Source organism: Chiloscyllium plagiosum, unplaced genomic scaffold (genome assembly GCF_037043375.1).
Source record: "Chiloscyllium plagiosum isolate Xiang-an unplaced genomic scaffold, Cpla_swu_hap1 HiC_scaffold_36, whole genome shotgun sequence".
Classification (NCBI taxonomy): domain Eukaryota; kingdom Metazoa; phylum Chordata; class Chondrichthyes; order Orectolobiformes; family Hemiscylliidae; genus Chiloscyllium; species Chiloscyllium plagiosum.
The window spans coordinates 22,660,451-22,683,860 of record NW_028270174.1 but is presented as its reverse complement, the minus strand read 5'-3'; the positions used below and the strand labels follow the sequence as shown (position 1 = coordinate 22,683,860).

Sequence of the window (23,410 nt, the reverse complement as noted above, 5' to 3'; positions counted from 1 at the left end):
CACTGCTTTTTAAAAATAAGCCAGCATTTCACGTGAAAACACAATTAAATGTTGTTGACAGACTCAATGACTTGGAAATAGCTCACGATCTCAAAAAAGACACAATAGGAGGTTCTGCCTAGAATCTGAATAAAAAAAATATGCAAAATACAAACATCTGCAAAATCTCAAGTATGCGGTAATGAAATAAATAAATTGCATTTTCAGCCAATAGTGTGTGATTCTGTTCTCCCTGCCATAGGAAGGACGTTGTGAAGCTTGAAAGGGTTCAGAAAAGATTTACAAGGATTTTGCCAGGGTTGGAGGATTTGAGCTATAGGGAGAGGCTGAATAGGCTGGGACTATTTTCTCAGGAGTGTTGGAGGCTGAGGGGTGACCTCATAGAGGTTTATAAAATCATGAGAGGCATGGATAGAGTAAATAGACAAGGTCTTTTCCCAGGGGTGGGGGGAATCCAAAACTAAAGGACATTGATTTAAGGTGAGAGGTGAAAGATTTAAAAGGGACCTAAGAGGTAACATTTTCATGTAGTGGGTGGTGCATGTATGCAATGAGTTGCCAGAGGAAGTGGCGGAGGCTAGTACAATTACAACATTTAAAACAGCCTCAGGATAGGCAGATGAATAGGAAGGGTTTGAAGGGATATTGGTCAAGTGCCGGCAATTAGGACTAGATTTATTTAAGATATCTGGTCAGCATGGACTAGTTGGAGAAAGTGAGGTCTGCAGATGCTGGAGATCAGAGCTGAAAATGTGTTGCTGGAAAAGCGCAGCAGGTCAGGCAGCATCCAGGGAACAGGAGAATCGACGTTTTGGGCATAAGCCCTTCTTCAGGAATGAGGAAAGTTTGTCCAGCAGGCTAAGATAAAAGGTAGGGAGGAGGGACTTGGGGGAGGGGCGTCGGAAATGTGATAGGTGGAAAGAGGTCAAGGTGAGGGTGATAGGTCAGACTGGGGTGGGGGCGGAGAGGTCGGGAAGAAGATTGCAGGTTAGGAAGGCGGTGCTGAATTCGATGGATTTGACTGAGACAAGGTGGGGGGAGGGGAAATGAGGAAACTGGTGAAATCCGAGTTCATCCCTTGTGGTTGGAGGGTTCCTAGGCGGAAGATGAGGCGCTCTTCCTCCAACCGTCGTGTTGTTGTGGTCTGGCGATGGAGGAGTCCAAAGACCTGCATATCCTTGGTGGAGTGGGAGGGGGAATTGAAATGTTGAGCCACAGGGTGGTTGGGTTGGTTGGTGCGGGTGTCCCAGAGGTGTTCTCTGAAACGCTCCACAAGTAGCCGGCCTGTCTCCCCAATATAGAGGAGACCACTCAGATCCACACCCCCCACCAACCTAACCTCCACTCCCGGCACCTTCCCCTGCAACCGCAGGAGGTGCAAGACTTGCGCCCACACCTCCCCCCTCACCTCCCTCCAAGGCCCCAAAGGAAACTTCCATATCCGCCACAGATTCACCTGCACCTCCACACACATCATCTATTGCATCCTCTGCACCCGATATGGCCTCCTCTATATTGGGGAGACAGGCCGGCTACTTGTGGAGCGTTTCAGAGAACACCTCTGGGACACCGGGACCAACCAACCCAACCACCCTGTGGCTCAACATTTCAATTCCCCCTCCCACTCCACCAAGGATATGCAGGTCTTTGGACTCCTCCATCGCCAGACCACAACAACACGACGGTTGGAGGAAGAGCGCCTCATCTTCCGCCTAGGAACCCTCCAACCACAAGGGATGAACTCGGATTTCACCAGTTTCCTCATTTCCCCTCCCCCCACCTTGTCTCAGTCAAATCCATCGAATTCAGCACCGCCTTCCTAACCTGCAATCTTCTTCCCGACCTCTCCGCCCCCACCCCAGTCTGTCCTATCACCCTCACCTTGACCTCTTTCCACCTATCACATTTCCGACGCCCCTCCCCCAAGTCCCTCCTCCCTACCTTTTATCTTAGCCTGCTGGACAAACTTTCCTCATTCCTGAAGAAGGGCTTATGCCCGAAACGTCGATTCTCCTGTTCCCTGGATGCTGCCTGACCTGCTGCACTTTTCCAGCATGGACTAGTTGGACCAAAGCATCTGTTTCTGTACTGTATATCTCTCTGACTCTATGACCCTAGAGAGAATACTGTCTGAACAAGAGAACCTTTGGGGAGAAGATCAAACAGCACTTACATCTCAATTAGGTTTTACGAAATAATAAATATTAAATTTTATTTATGAAGTTCCATTTTGTTCAGTATCAGTAAGATATGTGCTATTTTTGCCTGCAGCTTGCAGAATAAGTACAAATTAATCCCTACAATATGCACTTCTAATATTGATAATGCCATCTGCATCTTAAAATATTGTATAGATAATATTAGTGACCGAAGTCAGGGAAAATTATCTCAGTGTAATTGGTTGCTGTAATGTCACGTTGTGGTTTCCTTGATTTTGACTGTCACTTTGCTGGCAGAAATCTGCTAATTCACATTCAGTGTAAAATTAGCAACATCATCAAACCTATTATAGAAAATGCTATGACCAAGAATTTCAGATGCAGAAAAAGAGTTTCATTTGTGTGCACAATAATCTGCCTCATCACAAGGCATTATAAGCAAAGAGGTGTATTTTCTTTAAAAATATTTTCCAGGTTCCTAATGCCAGTTGGAGTTCTTTGAAGAGGTGACAAGTAGGTTAGACCGGGGAAACCCAGTGGATGTGATCTACCTAGACTTCCAAAAGGCCTTTGATAAGGTGCCACACGGGAGGCTGCTGAGCAAGGTGAGGGCCTATGGTGTTCGAGGTGAGCTACTGATATGGATTGAGGATTGGCTGTCTGACAGAAGGCAGAGAGTTGGGATAAAAGGTTCTTTTTCAGAATGATAGCCGGTGACAAGCGGTGTCCTGCAGGGTTCAGTGTTGGGGCCACAGCTGTTCACATTATATATTAATATCTGAATGAAGGGACTGGGAGCATTCTAGCGAAGTTTGCCGATGATACAAAGTTAGGTGGACAGGCAGGTAGTACTGAGGAAGTGGGGAGGCTGCAGAAGGATCTAGACAGTTTGGAAGAATGGTCCGGGAAATGGCTGATGGAATTCAATGTGAGCAAATGCAAGATCTTGCACTTTGGAAAAAAGAATACAAGCATGGACTACTTTCTAAACGGTGAGAAAATTTGTAAAGCCAAAGTACAGAGATATCTGGGAGTGCTAGTTGAGGATTCTCTAAAGGTAAACATGCAGGTTGAGTCTGTGATTAAGAAAGCGAATGCAATGTTGTCAATTATCTCAAGAGGGTTGGAATATAAAAGCACCTTTGTGCTACTGAGACTTTATAAAGCTCTAGTTAGGCCCCATTTGGAGTACTGTGTCCAGTTTTGGTCCCCATACCTCAGGAAGGACATACTGGCACTGGAGCGTGTCCAGTGGAGATTCACACGGATGATCCCTGGAATGGTAGATCTAACATATGAGGAACAGCTGAGGATCCTGGGATTGTATTCATTGGAGTTTAGAAGATTAAGGGGAGATCTAATAGAAACTTACAAGATAATACATGGCTTGGAGAGGGTGGACGCTAGGAAATTGTTTCCGTTAGGCGAGGAGACTAGGACCCGTGGACACAGCCTTAGAATTAGAGGGGGTAAATTCAGAACAGAAATGCAGAGACATTTCTTCAGCCAGAGAGTGGTGGACCTGTGGAATTCATTGCCGCAGAGTGCAGTGGAGGCTGGGACGCTAAATATCTTCAAGGCAGAAATTGATAAATTCTTGATGTCACAAGGAATTAAGGGCTACGGGGAGAATGCGGGTAAGTGGAGTTGAAATGCCCATCAGCCATGGTTGAATGGCGGAGTGGACTTGATGGGCCGAATGGCCTTACTTCCGCTCCTATGTCTTATGGTCTTATGGTCCCAGTGGCAAGAACAAGCCCCATACACAAAAGAAATCCTTTGAATATTGAGTTTCATTGGAAGGACATTTATTTACTAAAAATAGGAGTGATTTTACTAAACTATACCTGTTAGTACTAATGTTCTCAAAAGATAACATTACTGAACAAACATGAATCCAACTATAAAAGAAAATACATTTAAACAGACTTTGGAATATTATAATAAATTCTGTGATACAGAGATTATTAGTTGTCAGCTTATTTCACAGAGCATGAACTGTTCATGTGTTACACCGAACAACAGACAGAGTTTTATTAATGGGGAAGCCCGATACAGACAACAAGATTATTGGTTGGAAATATGCCTCAACAGGGGATTGGAAATCATCCTTTTGTGAGTGGATTCAACCAATGTCCATTCCAGGGGAACATTCCTCAATATCTGAGGTGTTCCTGAGGAGTATTACAAGCATAACTATATCGAGGTTATCCACACACTTTGTGTCCCAGTATTTGCATACCAGTCAATGAAAGTACTGTAGACAGGAAGGTGCAACAAACAATTGGGAAAGTAATTGGTACATTGGCCTTCAATGCAAGAGGATTTGAGTTCAGAAGTAGGGATGCTTTACTACAGTTATACAAGCCCTCAATGAGACCTGGTGTATTGCATGCAGTTTTGGTCTCCCTACCTAAGAAAGGATATACTTGCCATAGAGGGAGTGCAGCAGAGGTTCACTACACTGATACCGGGGATGGCAGGACTGTCTTTTGGAGAGTGATTGGTTTGGCCATGGCAGGATAGGCCATTTTGGATTGAAGTAAAGAAATACTTCTTTGCTCAAAATGTAGTAAACCTATGGAATTCTCTACCACCCAAGATCGTGGAAGCCAAGTCACTGATTAGATTCAAGAAAGAGATAGATTCATTTTTAGGTTTTTAAGGCATCATAGGACACAGGGAGAAAGCGGGAATATGGAATGGAGAATTGGCCAAGATGGAGCAGGAGCAGGGTTGAAGGGCCAAATAGCCTTCTCCTGCTCCTAGTTTTTATGCTTCCATGTAAACCATGGCACTTTTTGCCAAATTCCATCATACTCCACTCACACATGAAACGGTTAAACTGGAGTTAGCAAAGAACGATTATAAAAGTGCACAGAGAAATGAAACCCAGCACAGTTAAAAATATAGTACCCAATGATGTGAGTACTATTTCATATAATTGTGCTAATACGTCATAGTGCACAGGAATAATGTTTCTTCTCTGGTGATTGCTCTTTTTACAATGAATTCCAGATCTCAGCTGGCACATTTGATGAGTTTCTGACTATGTCAGTGTGAATACAAAGGGTGATTGAAGAGAAATCTATCGAGATTGTTCAGATATACTTTTCAGTGCCTTCCATGGTCTGGAACAAAGTTTAGTACTTGTCCCAATTCTGCCTCTGTTCATAGCTGTGGAAGGGAGCCAAGGGACAGGCTTGGGGAAGTGCTCTATGGCTATTTTCTGGAAAATAAATCTAAGCTTCACGAGGATGGCAAAGGAAGGGATTGAACTTGAAAACTAAAATCTGCAGTACGACACAAAAGAAGTAAACTAACATTTACTGCAATGGTCAACAAGGCTTATACGTAAGTTTTTGAAAGGAATATTTTAATAAAATTGGCATTTTCTGTACCTTCAAAATCCCACAACTGATTGTAAGGTTTTCCTCTTTTACCAGGTGGAGCTGAAGGATCATTGAAGAAAGGCCCCTCTACCTCCAACAGCAAGCCTTCATCATCAGGTTTAAGTGACAGTGATATCCCGCGGTGACTCACTGGTGAACTATCCCATGTTTTTGTTATTGTAAACTTCATCTGGACAACAGTTTAATAGGCTGAAAAAAATATTTTATTTCATTTATTGATTTACTGCCATATTACACCTTTAAAACTATATCTATCCAAAATAAATTCAAAAGTTATTATAAGTGGTCTATATAATTTGTCCACCAATTCACACCCATGAGTGTTGAATAGTGTTGTGCAACTGCTTCATCTAGTGACTTAATCAAGAACTGGGAAAACATAATAATTAAGTCATCAAGCTTAAAAGCCAATCATCAGAGAAATGGATATTAGATTTTCAGAAAATATATTTCTTTGAATTTTTTTAACAAAACAAGTATATGAAATAATATATAAATTACAACTGTTACTCTCAGTTTTTTTCTAAATATGAATACTATTGAGTTGGGAGATGCACTGAGAGCAATGCCACAGAAATGAGGGACATACTTAAGAATGCTCGCTGGGCTGCTGGAGTCTGAAAACTGGTCATAACTGATTGTATTCGGTCATTACAGAGGATCAATTAACAAAACAGACAGAAGACATAAATAATTGGCAAGTCAACAGAATATATGACTGTGACTGCTATCTGATATATAGCTCACTGGTAAATTATATCTTCAATGTTGAATTCAGCTCAAACCGTTAAAGATCTGAATAGAAATGTTATGTTAATTGTATTGTTAACTTTAAGGATGAGGTTGATTAAATATCCTGTGTGCACGCAAGGTCTCTTTGGCACAATGGTAGCATTCTGACCTGTAACCCAGGAGGCCCAGGTTCAAATCCCACCCACTCCAAAGGTGTGCCAAGACAGTGATTAGAGAATATCTCCACAAAATATCTCCTGAGCGCTTGCAAGGGCTCTTGTGTCACAATGATAATGTCCCTATCTCTGAGCCAGGAAGTCCAGGTTCAAGTCCCATCTGCTCTAGAGGTGTATAATAACACCTCTGAACAGATTGATTGGAAAATCTCTAGCTAGGGCACCAGAATTATTCCTGGGTCCCCTTCAAATCAGTTTCAAAGTCCATGCTGGGGCTCTAGTGCTGCAATTGTCGTGTTCCTAACTCTGAGCTAGGTTCAAGTTCTATTTGCTCAATAGGTGCATAACAACATCACTGAATAAGGTGATTCAAAGATATCTCCTGAACACATATCAATATGTTTATTTATTTCATGTTTGCTCAAAAAAGGGACTCTTATGTCTGATTTGGTAGCATTCTTGCCTTTGTGTAAGAAGGTTGTGGGCTCAACTCACACTCCAGGATTTAAGGACAAAGACCAAATAAAACACTGCTGCACTTTGAGGACATCTCTCTTTTGAATGAAAATTTAAATGGATCCTCTTTAAGATAAAGGATCCCATAAAAAAAGGACTCAGAGGGACTGACGAATATTGACATTAACAGGTCCATGCAGTAGGCCATCAAAGGTTTCTTGTCCCTCTTCCGTGTTTGCATCAATACCTAAGTGTTGTTTGACAGGGACCACATGGTGTCTGCCAGCATGCTCTATGCTTTCTGCAATTAGTGGATCCTGAAGGATGGAAGTTATTTTCAGCCCAGGTAATGACATTTTCATTTGGTTTGATAACTTTCCTTTGATTTTTTTTTGATCTTCAGTCCAACTCCTTGTTAAGGTGATGTCAATCAGTTTATTTTGTTTATCCGAACGTCGATTATCTGAATTTTGGATTACCTGAACAAGATCGCAAGGTCCAGATGCTTGACTAAACTGTGTTATCCGGCATTCGATTATCCGAACAAAATACTCTCTGCCCGTGCCATTCGGATAATCAAGGTTCCTCTGTACTCAAAAAGAATATAAAAAAGGATGGTTTGCATATTTGGTTGATTGGTCAAGTTTCAGTGAACTAACTTGGATTAATCAAAAGATTTTCTGAGCTGAACTTAAACTTTCTGTCCAAGGTCTCTTTGGTACAGTGTTAGCATTCTGACCTGTGGCCCAGGAGGTCCACATTCAAATCCCACCTACTCCAAACATGACAGGATTAGAGAATACTCCACAAATTTTCTGATCCAGTCAGCTAGGCCTCCAGGGATGCACAAACAGATCTTCACCTCTTATTTGCTGGCTATGACAGTCCTCTATCCAAGGATGTATGTCTGAAGACAGTGTCTAATGAGACTAATGGCCCAAAGTTGCCTTGTGCCATCAGGATAACCCTGAATATTTAGTTTAGGCACAATAACTAATCACTTGCAATCCTTGGACCTCTGTTTTCAGACAAAGAATATTCCCTGCTTCCATTTAGGAATCTCTAGGGAGAATCCATTGTATCATGTATCTCTATCAAACCTAGTATCAGAAGTCACATGACACCAGGTTATAGTCCAACAGGTTTATTTGAGCACTGCTCCTTCGTCAGGTAAAATCCATCACAGTCTAACACCGGCACCTCCACATCAAACTTAGTGTAACAGGGAAGATCAATCTGACCATTGTTTCAAGTTAAGTTGCAATAAGCCGTGAGAAAGTACAAGAAAGGAAACAACTTGAATGTACAAAGGAACTTCGATTATCCGAACATTGGATTACCTGAACAAGATCGCAAGATCCAGATGCTTGACTAAACTGTGTTATCCGGCATTCGATTATCCGAACAAAATACTCTCTGCCCGTGCTGTTCGGATAATCAAGGTTCCTCTGTATATAGTGTTTTATCACATCATCAGAATATCTGAAAGTGCTCCACAGAATTTCAAATAATGCGTAAAACTGTACCACAAACAACAAATTATATAATGAGCAGATAATAATAACTACAAACCATCCACATTCAAATTGGACAATAGCTTATGCCACCCAGAAAGAGATAATCATAAAGGATCCCTATGCGTGGGCCAAGTTCCACCTTTTTCATTGGTATGTTATAAAAACAAGCTGATTTTTAAAAAATCAGACTAATCAGTTTTGAACGCCACACTACCAGAAGGCCATGAAAGCTTTGGAGAGAGTGCAGAAGGTTCACCAGAATGTTGCCTGGTTTTGAAGGCATTGGTTATGAAGAAATGTTAAAAGGACTAGGATTGTTTTCACTGGAAAGACGGCAGCTGAGAGGAGACCGGATAGAGGTCTACAAAATTATGAGAGGCATTGATTGGGTGGATATTCAGAGGCTTTTTCCCACAGTTGAAGTTTCAATTGCAAGGGGGCACAGGTTCAAGGTGAGAGGGGGAGTTTTAAGGGAGCTATACAAGGGAAGTTTTTCATGCAGACAGAGTGGTAGGAGCCTGGAACACACTACCAGTCGAGGTGGTGGAAGCAAGCACGTTGGCGACATTTAAGAGGTATCTGGATAGTTACATGAATAGGGAGGGAATAGACAAAAACGGACCGAATCAGGGCAGAAGGTTTGTTTTCGGTTTAGTTAGGGCATGATGATTGGCACAGGCTTGGCAGGCTGAAGGGCCTATTCTCTTTTGTTCAAAAGCAAATTGTATTAACAACAATTTCAAAGTCGTCAGTATCAACATTTAAACTGCTCCATTTATTTTGGTAGAAACAGCTGAGCTTACTCACACATTGTCAAAGTGTATTAAATGCAAGAACTTGTCCGAGTAAGTACCTTGTTAGTATTTAAATAATGTGAGTAAATTGTAAGGCTTTCTGATTTGCACTCCAAAGATTTAGCTGTCCTAGAACTGCTTCATGAAGAACTGAAAAAGATTTTTTCAAAATACAGACTTGGATTGAGCAAGGTTATTTACAATTACCTGACCATAACTACTCAGCTCAAATATCAATTGTCTTCTGGTGTAAATACCAAAAAAAAACAATGAAAAATTCTTTAACTTCAATGGCCTCTGAGCCAAAGCTGACCTGACGACCATGTGATGACTGCGGTGGTACCACTCTTCACCGGATTTCCAGATCAGTCTCTCTCTTCAGTTCCCAGTCAGCCAAGTGCTCAATCTATCATAAGTGTTGAAGAGGGAACTCTGGAATATGTTAAGCACTCTATATGTTGGCAGCCAACTCTCTCCAGAGTCTTGCTGAGTTTTTCCAGCAATTTTTGTATTTTGTTTCTGATTTCGGCATCCATACTTTTTTTTGTTTAGTCTTCAAGGGCACTCTAAAACTCTTATTGAAAGCCTGGCAGCATTTAGGACAAGTTGAAAAGCACAGCAGGTCAGGCAGCATTGGAGGACCAGGACAGTCAACATTTTGGGGATAAGATCTTCATCAGGAGAGTGTGTGTGTGTGTGCGCGCTAAGAGACAAATAAGAGGGTGGGGATGGTGGGTAGGGTGGAAGGTAGTGGGGAAGGTGATAGGTGGATGCAGGTGTGCGCTGATGATGATAGGTTGGAGCAGAGGGTGGAGTGGATAGGTAGGAAGGAAGATGGACAGGTAGGAAAGTTCAAGAGGGTGGTGCCAAGTTGGAGGGTTGGATCTGTGACGAGGTGGAGAGAGGGGAGATGAGGAAACTGGTGAATTGACATTGATACCGAGTGGTTGGAGGGTCCCAAGGTGGAAGATGAGGCACTCTTCGTCCAGGCATTGGGTAGCTCGGATTTGGCGTTGGAGGAGGCCCAGGACTTGCATGCCCTTGGCAGAGCGAGAGAGGGAGTTGAAATGGTTGGCCACAGGGCAGTGGGGTTCTTTGGTGTGTGTCCCCCAGAGATGTTCTCTGAAGCATTCCAGAAGTAAGCGTCCTGTCTGCCCAGTGTAAAGGATACCACATCGAGAGCAATGGACACAGTAGATGAGGTCTTTGAATATGCAGGAAAATCTCTGCTGGATGTGGAAGGATTCTTTAAGGCCTTGGATGGAAGTGAGGGGGAGAGGTGTGGGAAGGGAAGGTGCCAGGAGTGGAGGGTGGGTTGATGGTGGGGCATGGACCTAACAAGGGAATCATGGATGGAATGATCTCTGCAGAATGCTGAAAGGGATGGGAGGGAAATATGTCTCTATGGTGAGATCTGACTATAGGTGGCAGAAATGATGGAGGATGATGCACAGTATCCAGAGGTTGGTGGGGTGGGCGGGTTCTATCCTTGTTGCGGTTGGAGGGGTGGGCTTTAAGGGCGGAAGTACGAGAAGTAGAGAAAGTGAGGTGCAGAGCAATGTTGACCACGTGGGAGGGGAAATTGCGATCCTTGAAGTAGGCCATCTGGGATGTTCTGGAGTAGAATTGCTCCTCCCGGGAGCAGATATGGCAGAGGCGGAGGAATTGGGTGTAAGGGATAGCGTTTTTACAGGAGGGGGCAAGGACAAGCTGTAGTCCAGGTAGCTGTGGGAGTCAGTGGGTTTGAAGTAGATGCCCGTTCTGAGTCGGTTGCCGGAAATGGAGACAGAGAGGTCCAAGAAGGGGAGGGAGGAATTCAAGATGGTCCAGGTGAACTTGAAGTCAAGGGCAGGTAACAGACTAGCACGGGGTGTCCAAGTGGACAGAGTCTGTTGGAGGCAGAAGAAGGGGTCCTCGGAGGTTGGATAGAGTCACAATTTAGGACGAGCTTATTGTCTATCACACAGAATGGCAATGATTTGTTTGTCACACTGCATCATACTTTGAATGACAATGTCTTAATGATGAGGCTAAGAGACAGCAGAGAACGAAAAATAAGAAAGTAAATTCTGCAATCCAGATTCCATAACTTGAGATATTTTTATTATGTTGGACTGTAGAAATACAAGGGATTACTGTTATAAATCATGTGCATTGCCATCTATGAAAAATAGTTGGTCGTTTTGGAAAAATTCCAATAAACGCAGTGATTTTGCAAAATAGGAATCAACAATTTTGCTTTTAAAAGTTTTAATTTTAGATTCTTTATTCCTGAAACATCATTAAAATACCTTCTAACGGCAGAAACAAAAACAGCATTCAAAAATAGGTGGCAATATGACTATTATGTGAAATGTTTAGCATTATATTGCAACAGTGAACAAAATCCACTCTGGATGCAAGACAAGAAAAATGACAACTATTGTAATGGACAAGTACCAGCAGTTACTGGAGACAAATGAAGTTCAAGCAAGCTCTTTCATGGTTCAAGGGACAAGAAAGTGAAGCACAGTGAACAAGGAGGATGAGTGGCATGTCATTTGAATAGCTAAAGTGGAAATGACAGATATTTGTGTAAAGTTGGAAATAACGTCTGCTGTTGGACTTTTGATGACTATATAACAGTCAGTGTTGCATATCATCTTTCCAATTGTTCACTTTAAGAATTCATCATTCATTTGAAGCTATTGTTCTCCTTTTATCTGTCTAAATGACTTTTAATTGGTCATAATGCTGGCAAACAATAAGGAGTTGTAAGACATGAGCTAGAATATGAACTAGAATTGGACCTTAGCATGAATCTCAGCTAATTTAATCCCTTCTCCTCCAGCCATATCGAGTCACACAGTCATAGAGTAATACAGCAAGGAAACAGACCCTTCGAAAAAACTACTTGATGCCAATCAAGTTTCCACAAGCTAAACTGGTTCCACTTGTCTGCATTCAGCCCACATCCATCTAAACCTTTCCTATTCATGTACCTATCCAAATTTCTTTTAAATGTTGTAACTGTAGCTGCATCCATCACTTTCTCTGAAAATTTATTCCACACATGAATCACTCTCTGCATGAAAAGGTTGCCCTTCAGGTTCCTTTTAAATCTTTCTCTCACCTTAAAAATATGCCCCCTGGCTTTGAACTCCCCACCCTCAGGAAAAGACCTTTGCTATTCACCTTATCTATGCCCCTCATGATTTTATAAACCTCTGTAAGATCACCCCTCAACCTCCTACGCTACAGTGAAAAAGGTCCCAGCCTCTCCTTATAATTCAAACCCTCCAGTCCCAGCAACATCCTGGCAAATCTTTTCTGCACCCTCTCCAATTTAATAGTAACCTTCCTATAGTAAGGTGACCAGAACTGTACACAGTACTCCAAAAGTGTCCTCACCAACAATCTGTACAATCCCATCATGACGTCCAAACTCCTATACTCAGTGGGCTGAGCAATTAAGGCAAAGGTACTAAATGCCTTCTTAACCTCCCTGTCCACCTAAAAGCCTACAAAATTGTAGAAGGACTAGACAGAGTAAATGGAGGAAAAACATTCCCGATGAGCAGGGAATCCAGAACCCAAGGTATCATTCTAAGGATAGAGGGTAGGCCATTTCCAACTGAGATGTGGAGACATTTCTTCAACCAGAGAGTGGCAAGTCTGAGGAATTCAATGCTTCCTAAAGAAGGTCCTGTGCCCGAAACGTCGAATCTCCTGTTCCCTGGATGCTGCCTGACCTGCTGTGCTGATCCAGCAATAAAGTTTCAACTTTGATCTCCAGCATCTGCAGACCTCACTTTCTCCTCGAAGAATTCAATGCTTCACAAAGTGGTTGAGGCAAAAGCATTGAATGTTTTCAAGGAGATGGTTCTATGGGCTAAAGGAATCAATGAGTATGGGAACAAAGTGGGAGCAAGGTACTGAGTTGGTCGATCAGCCATGAACATATTGAATGACAGGTCATACTTGAAGGGGTGAATGGCCTACTCCTGCTCCATTTTCTATGTCTCTGTGTTTCTTAGAGGTTCATAGTGTTATAAAGTGTCTAGTTAGTTACTTCTCTATAACATTTAATGCATGACAAAGTAAATGCTCTACTATTGAGAAAGAAACCTTAAGTCTTGTTTTGATATTTCAACAATTTGAAGTAAATGTTTTGAAATATTGAGAGATATTAATTTACATTGATATGTTTTGACAATCTCAACCAAGTTTCTATTATGGATAGATCTACAGCAATAGACAATCCTCAATTTAGCAATCACATTCAAACAGTTATAAGTAGTGGATGTGAGAATTTTTTATTCTGGCATTTGAGTATAAAGGAGGGTTAATGAAAAAAATGTAAAAATTCAAAATTGAATCATTGTATTCCAATTTGAAATGCATTGAAAACTCTGTGTTACCACATCTCAAATATAAAATCTGTAATAACAATCTATATGTGAACCCATGGGATTAGTTACATCTATCAGTGGTGCAGTGATATGTCTGGAGATCAATACTCCCCCAAACATTATCGAACATCATCTCAGATACCAGTAAAAACAAAAGTACAGTAATGTGGTACTGTAACAATAATTACACTAAGCACTAAAACTTTCATATTAATAAATAATACATAATATAAATGAGAATCTGTATGCTTAAAGAATTTTGTATTAATTTTATTTTACATACTGATGTAGGTTTCAGCCAAACTCTCCATATTCCCCGGTGACAAAAGACTCAGTGGAGTCCCTCTACCCCATCCTCACAGATGTATTGTAATCAGACCCTCTCGACCCCACATAGCCAGAAACATACACTTTCTCCCATTCTCTCCCATTCACTGACTTAGCAGCCAATCTTCTAAAACCCCACCACACATTCGGTAACTCAGACACCCCCTTCCTAAACCCTGACCCAACGCATGCATCCCCCTCTTCGATACTGTTTCCATCCCACTCACACATACCCCTATTCAACACTGCTTCCTCCCACTCACTTAATCAGCGATCCCTCTTCCCCATTCCCTTCCCCACTTTTGCAAAACAGAGTCACTAGTTAAGGGTAGGGAGCCCACGTAAAACAGGAGCAGTAGCATAGAAAAACCGAAAGCTACCAGTTAAATTCATGGTTCACTTGTATGACCTGTAAGGTTTTCTAATTCTCAGTCCACATTTGCCTGCTTCTAGCTGTGCCAAGTTAGTATCCTCAGCAATCACCACTAAGGATGCTTTCTGATCACTAAGGGGGCTTTGGATTTATCTTCCACGTTGAGTTTTTTAAAAAATTGTTCACAAGCTGTGGGCCTTGATGTCCAGGCCAGCATTTATTACCCATTCATAGATATTCTTGAGAAGGCGGGGGTGGTGAGCAGCCTTCTTGAACCACTTCAGTCCATTCGTTGTGGACACATCCACAATGCTATTAGCTAGGTGATTCCAATATTTCGAACCAGTGACATTAAAGGAATGAGCATATATTTCCAAATTAGGATGGTGAGTGGCTTGGAGGGAACGTGCAGTTGATGATCATGTTCCCATGTATCTGCTGCCCTTGTCCTTCTAGATGGTAGTGGTAATGGATTTGGAAAGTGCTGTCTAAGGAGCCTTGGAGAATTTCTGCAGTACATCTTGTATACGATATACATTGGTGTTTCTGTGTCGTAGGTGGAAGGAGTGAATGGTTCTGTACGTGGTGCCAAACAAGCAGCTGCTTTGTCCTAGATATCAAGCTTCTTGAATGTTGTTAGAGCTGTATTCATCCAGGCAAGTGGGGAGTATCCATCACATCCCTGACTCCAGCCTATTTTACACCAAATGACCATCAATGACAACAGGCCAGCTGTCCATCCCTTGGATGGGTTTACCATGGAGTTTTTAGCCAGGTTTGGCATTTGCACATCAGGATCAAGATTTCCCCTCAAGGGATTGTGGGATCCCTTTGTGCAATTCTATGAATTTTACTTCATATCATGGTTACTTTCAACAATGAAGGGTGAACCCAACAAAGAAAAAGAGAAAGAAAACTGAAAGAACCGTGGATGCTGTAAATCAAAAACAAACCAGAAATTCCTGGAAAAGCTCAAGAGATCTGGCAACATTTGTGAAGAGAAATCAGAGTTTTTTTTGTAAATATATTTATTAGCAAATTTTTTTAACTTTACCAACATATAAAATTATTGAAAAATACAATCAATAGCAAATATTAGTATAATAAAAAGAAAAAAACACAAATTACAATACAACTACTGTCTACTAACTACCAACCTACCCTATAATACAAAGCAAACCCTAATACTGTGCAAAGCAACACAAAACAAAAAGAAAGAAAAGCAAAAAAAAAACCCAAAAAACCCCACAAAATACAGAACAGCTATGCTCGGTGCAAAGCTCCCAAACAAATGAACAGGAGCATTGTATATATACCCATGTTAACTCAGGAGACCCCCTCCAGGGCCCAGGGCTTGACAAATCTAACCATCCTGGTAAAACAAATACCCTAGTTAAGATAACTGACAAATCTATATCCAACTAACTCAAATAGGGCTGCCATGTCTTATAAAAATGGTCTGTTTTGTGGTGCACTGTGTTTGTGAAAAAGTCCAAGGGAATGTGCTCCATAATCAATCTCTGCCACCCCAGCAAGCCCGGCGGGTTCTCAGACACCCAGTTCATCAGAATATTCCTCCATGCATAGTATGCAAGAATATTAAATATTTTCTTCCCATGCCGTCTAAAGATGATAAATTTGGTAGACCTAAGAGGGGAGATATCGGATCTACTTTGACTTCAGTCCTCAATACCCTCCCATCTCTCCCGCCACAGTGCTCCAATAAACACGGAGCCTGTGGCATGTCCAGAAGCAATGGGTAAGAGTACCTACACTTATTTTACATTTGGGGCACACTGAAGATGTTCCTTTTTTAAACTTCGCCAGACCGTGTAGTGCCAGATGAGCCCTGTGCAGAACTTTTAACTGCGTAGCACATGTCCTATTACAGATTGAGATCTTTCGAGTATTCTCCCATATGTTCTCCCATGTTTCAGAAGAGATCTCCACTCCCAGCTCTTGCTCCCAGACCTCACATAACCAGTTAATATCCTGCCAGGCCCTGCCACCCAGCAGGCGATATAGGGCACTAACCGAAAGGGTGCTTGTGGAGTATAGCAACATCCTCTCTGTGTCGGGCTTATACGGCTTAGTGAGAAGAGTAGTCTTCTTCTGGATGAAATCCCTAACCTGAAAAAAACGGAAAAGATCTCTGCTGGGCAACCCGTATTTGCGGCTCAGTTGCTCAAAAGACATCATAACCTCCCCCTCAAACAAGTCTTCCAAACTAGAAACTCCTCTCGCTGCCCATAGTTTGAACCCTGAGTCCATCATTCCTGGTCAGAACCCTGGCATGCCAACTGTATATGTAAGTGGATAAATAGCCCTCACTCTGATGCATCGCCCTTCATGCCTTGACTGTACTAATAACAACGTGGTTCCGGCAGTGGTCCATAACTGTCCTCATCTTATCCATGAACATCAGGTTAATAAGAGGGCACTTTGCCTGGGAGGCCTCAATTGAGTTTGGATCGTTACCTACCCAATCACAGACAAAGGACAGCCGGGAACTCAACTGATACCTCCTGATGTCTGGGAAATCAACTCCTCCCCCTCCTTGAGGCAACTGCAATTTAGTAAGTTTGATGAGGGGCCGTCCACGATGTCAGACAAAGAAACCAAACCACCCCATAAGCTTCCGCAGTGTTGACCTGGGAAACATTATAGGGAGCATACGCATGGGATAAAGCAAACAAGGAAGAACATTCATCTTAATGAGAGATATTCGGCCCAGCCATGAAATTGGAAGAGCCTCCCACCTCTGAAGATCTCACCTAATATTGTTGAGAAAATGAGCAAAGTTGGTCCAAAATAACAGATCAAACTTGGGATTAATAAAAATGCCTAGGTATCGGAACACTGCCCGTGACCACTTAAAAGGGAACTTAGGGCCACCTTCAACTTCTGGCATATCCTTAAGGCTCCTCAAAGGCACAGCCTCCGATTTTGCAAAGTTGATCTTATATTCTGAAACAGCCCAAATGAATTGATATATTGTATCAAATGGGATGCGGAGGTCATCGGGTTCGATAAAAACAGATGGACGTCATCCGCATACAGTGTAATGTTGTGTGCCCTCGATCCCACTTCCGGAGCGATTATGTGGACGTTCTGATGAATGGCCTCTGCCAGTGGCTCTATCACCAACGTAAACAACAACGGCGAGAGGGGGCAGCCTTGCTGACTACCCCTACCAATCCTAAAGTTCCCAGACTTCACCCAGTTGGTGATGACCGCGACCAGAAGGTGGCGATATAAAACCTCCACCCAACCCGAACTGTTCTAAGACATAAAAAAGATATGGCCATTCCGCCCGGTCAAATGCTTTCTCTGCATCTAAGGAAATCACCAACCCTTGAATCGGTCGTTGCTGACAAACTTGGACCATATTCAGAAACCTTCTAATATTATTAGAGGACCTATGGCCCCTTATAAAGCCTGTCTGGTCCTCTTTAATAATATGGGGCAACACCCTTTCCAATCTCAGCGCCAGGATCTTGGACAGAATCTTGAAATTTGAATTTAATAGAGAGATGGGCCTGTATGAGGCACAATCCTCAGGAACCTTCCCCTTCTTAAGAATTAAGGAAATATTAGCTTCTCTCAAAGATGGTGGTAGGCATTCATGCGGAGTGATTGTACATCTCCAACATTAGCCCTGACAGAATCCCTATAAACTCCTTATAAAACTTACTTGGGAGACCATCAGGGCCAGGCACTTTCTCACTCTGAAGTTACCTAGCTGCCTCCTGTATTTCCTGAACTGTCAAGGGGACATTAAGGAGAGAGGCCTGTTCCAAGGTTATCCCTGGGAGGTCCAAGTTCTTATAGAAGGTCTCCATTTTAGCCCTCCTGTCCTCGCAACCTTCAGACCGATACAATTCAGAGTAAAAGCTCCGAAAAGCCCCAGTAATCTTTTTAGCATTGGAAGGAGCCCGGCGCTGTCTCTGATTGCAGTATTGGATTGGGGAGCACGCTTTTTCCTAGTCAGGTACGCTAAATACTTCCCTGGCCTATCCCCATATTCGAACAGCCTTTGTCGACCAAAAGCAAGTTTCTTTCTTTGCGTTTTGTGTCAGTATTGAATTCAAGGCAGCCTGGAAGGCCGTGATCCGCTGTAGCTTAGTCACCGAAGGCCGCACAAAATGTGCCGCCTTGGCGGCTTTCAACTGCATCTCAAGTAGACGCTGCTGTTCCTCCTTCTGTCATTTCTGGCTAGCCGAATAGGAAATAGTTAATCCCCTAGCAAAGACCTTAGCAGTCTCCCATAGCATGGACGGACTACTAGCCGTGCCTGAGTTGATAGTCAAGAATTCCTGAAACCTTTCAAAAGGTATTCCACAAATTTGGAATCCTTAAGGAGAAAAGGGTCCAAATGCCAATGCCACAAACCTAGCCCTTCATTCTTGGTCTTAACCTCCAAATATACTGCCGCGTGATCAGAGATAGCTATATTCCCAATTTTACAACCCATAATCAAATTCAGAAGGGCCGAGGAAGCCAGAAAGGGGTCAATCCTCATGTGACATTTGTGTGGGTTTGAAAAAAAGGTGAAGTCCCTGCCGGTAGGGTAAAGACATCTCCAAATATCCACCAGCCCCAACTTCTCACATAAGTCAACCACCTGCTTGGCCTGCGAAGAAATAGTTGGGGCCCACTGTCGGATCCAAAAGACAATTAAAATCCCCCCCTATAATTATGTGCCATGATCCAAAAGCACTCAACTTAAAGAAAGCACTAATCAAAACTTTGAGGGGATGCGCCGGAGGACAGTAGACATTTAAAATGCCATATTCCTCCCCATGTATCAGGGCTTTAAGTATCACAAACCGTCCCTGCTCACCTTTTACCTGCTCTAATAATGTGAACAGAAGATTTTTCTGGATATGTACCGCCACTCCCCTACTTTTAGTAGTAAAGGATGAAAAGAATCCCCGGTCATAGCTCCCCTGTTATAATTTCAGGTGTTTTCCCATCATCAAGATGGGTTTCCTGCAACAAAATGATATCAACCCTTTCCCTCTTAAGGCTAGAAAACACTTTTTTCCTTTTAACAGGCAAATGACTTCCCTTAATGTTCCAGGTGCACCATTTAATAAGACACTTAGCCATATCCCCTTTCAGAGACCCTTGAACTCCTCGAAGGGAGAGCCCTGCTTAGAGTCGAAGAGGTATATATACAAAAACTACTCGATCATAACTATAAAGAACTATTACGACCAAAAAAACCATAAAGAAAACCAACTATAAAACCTTGAATAGAAGACTCTTCCCCCTGCCCATAGGGGGCACTCACCCTACCCATCCCCTCCTTCACAGCTCCTTCAAACCTGGACTGTGCCCCAGCCTTAAGCCAGAAAGAAAAACAAGGAGATGATCCTTAAATCAACAGAAAAAAAGATTTAAGGATCTCGATTTTCGAGGTCGTCGATATGATCTCGCAAGGCTCGCACCTCTCGCTCCAGCACCTGGAACTGACGGGATGAGGACTCCTTCACAGCTTCCAAGGCCTTAGTTCAACCCTCCACCTCCTCCAGCCTCCCCCCGAGGCCCTGGATCTCCTGCTCATGCTTCTGCAGCATGGATACGATAGGTTGGACTGGGCACGAATCTCCCCACGGATCTCCTCAATCGCAGCCCCAACTTTCAAGGTAAGTCTCTCCATCGTTGCAGCAAATTCCTGTGAGACTGTCAGGTCCCCGGGGGATTCAGGAGAGGCTGCTGCTGCTGCATTCTCTGGTGTGGTAGGAGTTGCAGGGGAGTGCTGCTGTTTGCTCGCTCCTTTTACCTTTGGCACCCTTCCCACTCTCAAATATTAACAAATATGTGTTCTGTAAGTTTTTAAATTAATAATTCCACCACATAAGTTGACCAAGGATGGCAAAAAACACCAGTATGCCTTGGCTGTTAGGCAGAGCTGTCCACAGCAGTCTTACAGAATTGCCGCCATCTTGCCGAGTCCAGAAATCAGAGCTAACGTTTCTCATCCGGTGATCCCTCCTCAGGATGAGAAAAAGAAAGGGGAACTGCTGAGCTGTCCAAGGTGCTGCCTTTCAAATTAGGTAGACTAAGGTCCATCTGTCTTCTCAAGTGAAAGTAAAAGGTGCCATATTACAACCCAAAAAGTGGTGAGAGTTGGGCTTGTTCTCCCCAGTATTCTACTCAACAACTTTTTTCCCAAACCAACAACACTAGTAAGTAGACCATCTGATCATTACCAGATTATCACTCAGGATCCTTCTGTGAAATTTGGCTTTCACTTCTTGATTACAATACAGATTGCACTTCAAAAGGTATGTCAATGCTTGTCCATTGGTTTTCTCATTAGGGTTTTTTTGGAGGATACATTCGTGGCTAATGCCACAAGTTTGTGCCATATGTGCAAGGGCAGCATTTTCTAAATTCTTATTGAGGCTGCATGGTCAGAAGGTAGAGGACTGATGTGACATCATGGGTGAAACTGCATACGCACAGATGCATCACAATGACCATATTATATTTGGGAATATACGCTCCGTTTGGACTGTTATCTCTACAGGATCACAACAAAGTCCATTTGCAATACATCAACTCAATCAAACTTCCCTATTTCAAATCAATTTGATCAAGCTAGCTAAATGAAAATTACTTTGAATAAATTTGTTTGGGAGTCTTGTGGCATGGTCACCACATCCCTTCCTTTGAGCAGAAGGTTGGATTCAAGTCCCACCTATTCCTCGAAGTGAGTGGCTTTCTTTAATGAATCTATCCTTGGCTAAGTGGCTGTTAATCTTGTAACAGATTATAATTTCTAATGGCTTTATGCTACCAAGGCTAAAGGGTTACACCCGAAACACAGACTTCTCCACCTCTTGATGCTGCCTGGGCTGCTATGTTCTTTCAGCCTCCTGTTTGTCTACCAAGGCTAAACTAGGCAGACTTGCAGTTGCTCATTTATCTTTACACAATTTTTTGAACAAATGTGTAACTTTGCAATTTCCAAAAATTCTACTGGAATGGATTTCTTAATTGGTTATGAGATTGCTAGACATGGCTGGGGGGTTTTAATACGTGCTTTATGCCCAGCTCATCAAAAATTCTATATCACTGTTACCATTTTCCTTGATTGCTATAATCAACTTTCATTGTGGGTATAGATATAAGAGCAGCTTTTGAATGAACTAATAATTTAGAAATTACATGAGAAGTAACAGCCCTTATTACAATCATAACAATGCTTACAATTGTGATGAAGTTAAAAAAAATCACACAACACCAGGTTATAGCCCAACAGGTTTAATTGGACTATAACCTGGTATTGTGAGACTTTTAACTTTGTACACCCCAGTTCAACACCGGCATCTCCAAATCATGACTACAATTGTGATGCATTCTTACATTATTACAGTCACATATAACATGATATATGCTTTTAGTTATGTAACAGTACAATATTGTTAAGTACAACATTTGTAAGAGTTTTGCAATAGGTGCACTGATAAACTTTTTAATTACCTTTAAAAGAGAACCAAAGTCTTGTGAAAGTCTTTCAGCGAACTGTGTTTATTTGCAAACACAAACTATTTCATAATGCTTCATACTGCACTTGCAAAATCGTGACAAATGGGATGGAGTTGAAGAAACATACACTTTAAAGGAGGCACCAATATTGGTTTGTACTGAGATATATTAGATTTGTATGCATTGTGGAAACAGATAATTACCAATCAGAAATACAAATCAAAATCACTGGTTCCTAAAGTTTCAAACTATTGCAAACATTCCCTTGGGAAAATTTCACAACCCTGGTTCTTCACCCCCTATTCCTCCTCTTTCTGGGTTCCTGTCTCATACTACCCTAACAGGCCCCTATCCATACACCCACCTTGGCCCCTATTTCAACTGAAAATGTGTTGCTGGAAAAGTGCAGCAGGTCAGGCAGCATCCAGGGAACAGGAGAATCGACGTTTCGGGCATGAGCCCTTCTTCAGGAAGTCCTGAAGAAGGGTTTATGCCCGAAACGTCGATTCTCCTGTTCCCTGGATGCTGCCTGACCTGCTGCACTTTTCCAGCAACACATTTTCAGCTCTGATCTCCAGCATCTGCAGACCTCACTTTCTCCTCCCTATTTTAACTCCACCTCATCCTGCCTGGGTGCTCATATCCACTTAGCATCTATCCACATTCTACACTATTCCTTGCCTCTTTTCCAACTCCACCAAACTCTGGGTGCCAGTCGCAAATCTAGGCTTCTGTCTTAATTCCATTACAGTGAGCAGACATGCAAGTTGATTCAGCGCAATCCTGCTGTTCTATTCACTGTCCTAATGCCTTGACAGTTTCCTACAAATAATTTAAACTTAACAAAGATTTTTTGGCAAAGATAAACTGGGCTTGTGAAAGAAAGTCTGTTTGAAATGCAAGTTCTTTTCTATAACCACCAATAACATCACATATAGCAGACCTGCATCTCTCCTCACTCTATCAGCCTGCCTTTAAAACTACCACTTCTGCACCAAGGGCTCCATTGCTGGATACCTGTTCAAATGATCCTGAAAGACATCATTGCATGGCCTTACAGCTTCAACACCCTTCCCCAGTCAAAAATGTGCATTATCTCAGTGCACCAACCTCCCATGACTTTTCAACATGGCCCAGCTTTGACTTTTGAATATCTGGCCAACTGAGCTTCCACTCCCTGTTCTGGGATCCTTTGCAAACCACTGGCCTGGCCTGTATCCCATTCTGCAGGGGTCTCTGTCCCAACATCTGACACTGCACTCCTTCTCCACCCTTGGCCCCAACTCATGCTCAACTCATTCTAGATCTCTAAATTTACCCTCAGCACCTTTACTCATTCCCACCCCAATCCAGGCCCCTATACATTCTCAGTCTCTAATCCTACAACCTCTCCAACACCTCCGCCGTGCTCCCCCCGACCCCATCCAATCTCACCCTCCCAGTCATGACTTCAATTCTTACTTTTGGTTCCTATTGCCAAACCACATTCTGTGCCCTATACCTACACAGTCACTATTCTCACTCCACCCCACTCTGAGCTCATAAAAACATTCTGCCTCTAACCCGAACCCC

At 42.6% G+C, this 23,410-nt stretch overlaps 1 protein-coding gene across 4 annotated transcripts in view; it reads right to left on the bottom strand.

The window, feature by feature from the left end:
- The window catches only part of cunh4orf33 (chromosome unknown C4orf33 homolog), a 42,370-nt gene that overhangs the window by 18,281 nt on the left and 679 nt on the right, over nucleotides 1-23,410 (bottom strand). For 2 of the 4 annotated variants that reach the window (XM_087980049.1, XM_043674198.2), the window contains exon 2: nucleotides 5,561-5,761. In XM_087980049.1, coding sequence (XP_087836175.1) covers nucleotides 5,561-5,741 — 181 coding nt within the window. In that variant the 5' untranslated portion in view covers nucleotides 5,742-5,761. Of the gene's footprint in view, nucleotides 1-5,560; nucleotides 5,762-7,415; nucleotides 7,524-21,832; nucleotides 21,918-23,410 lie in introns of all 4 variants that reach the window. The other 2 variants (XM_087980051.1, XM_087980052.1) reach the window with 2 other exon arrangements.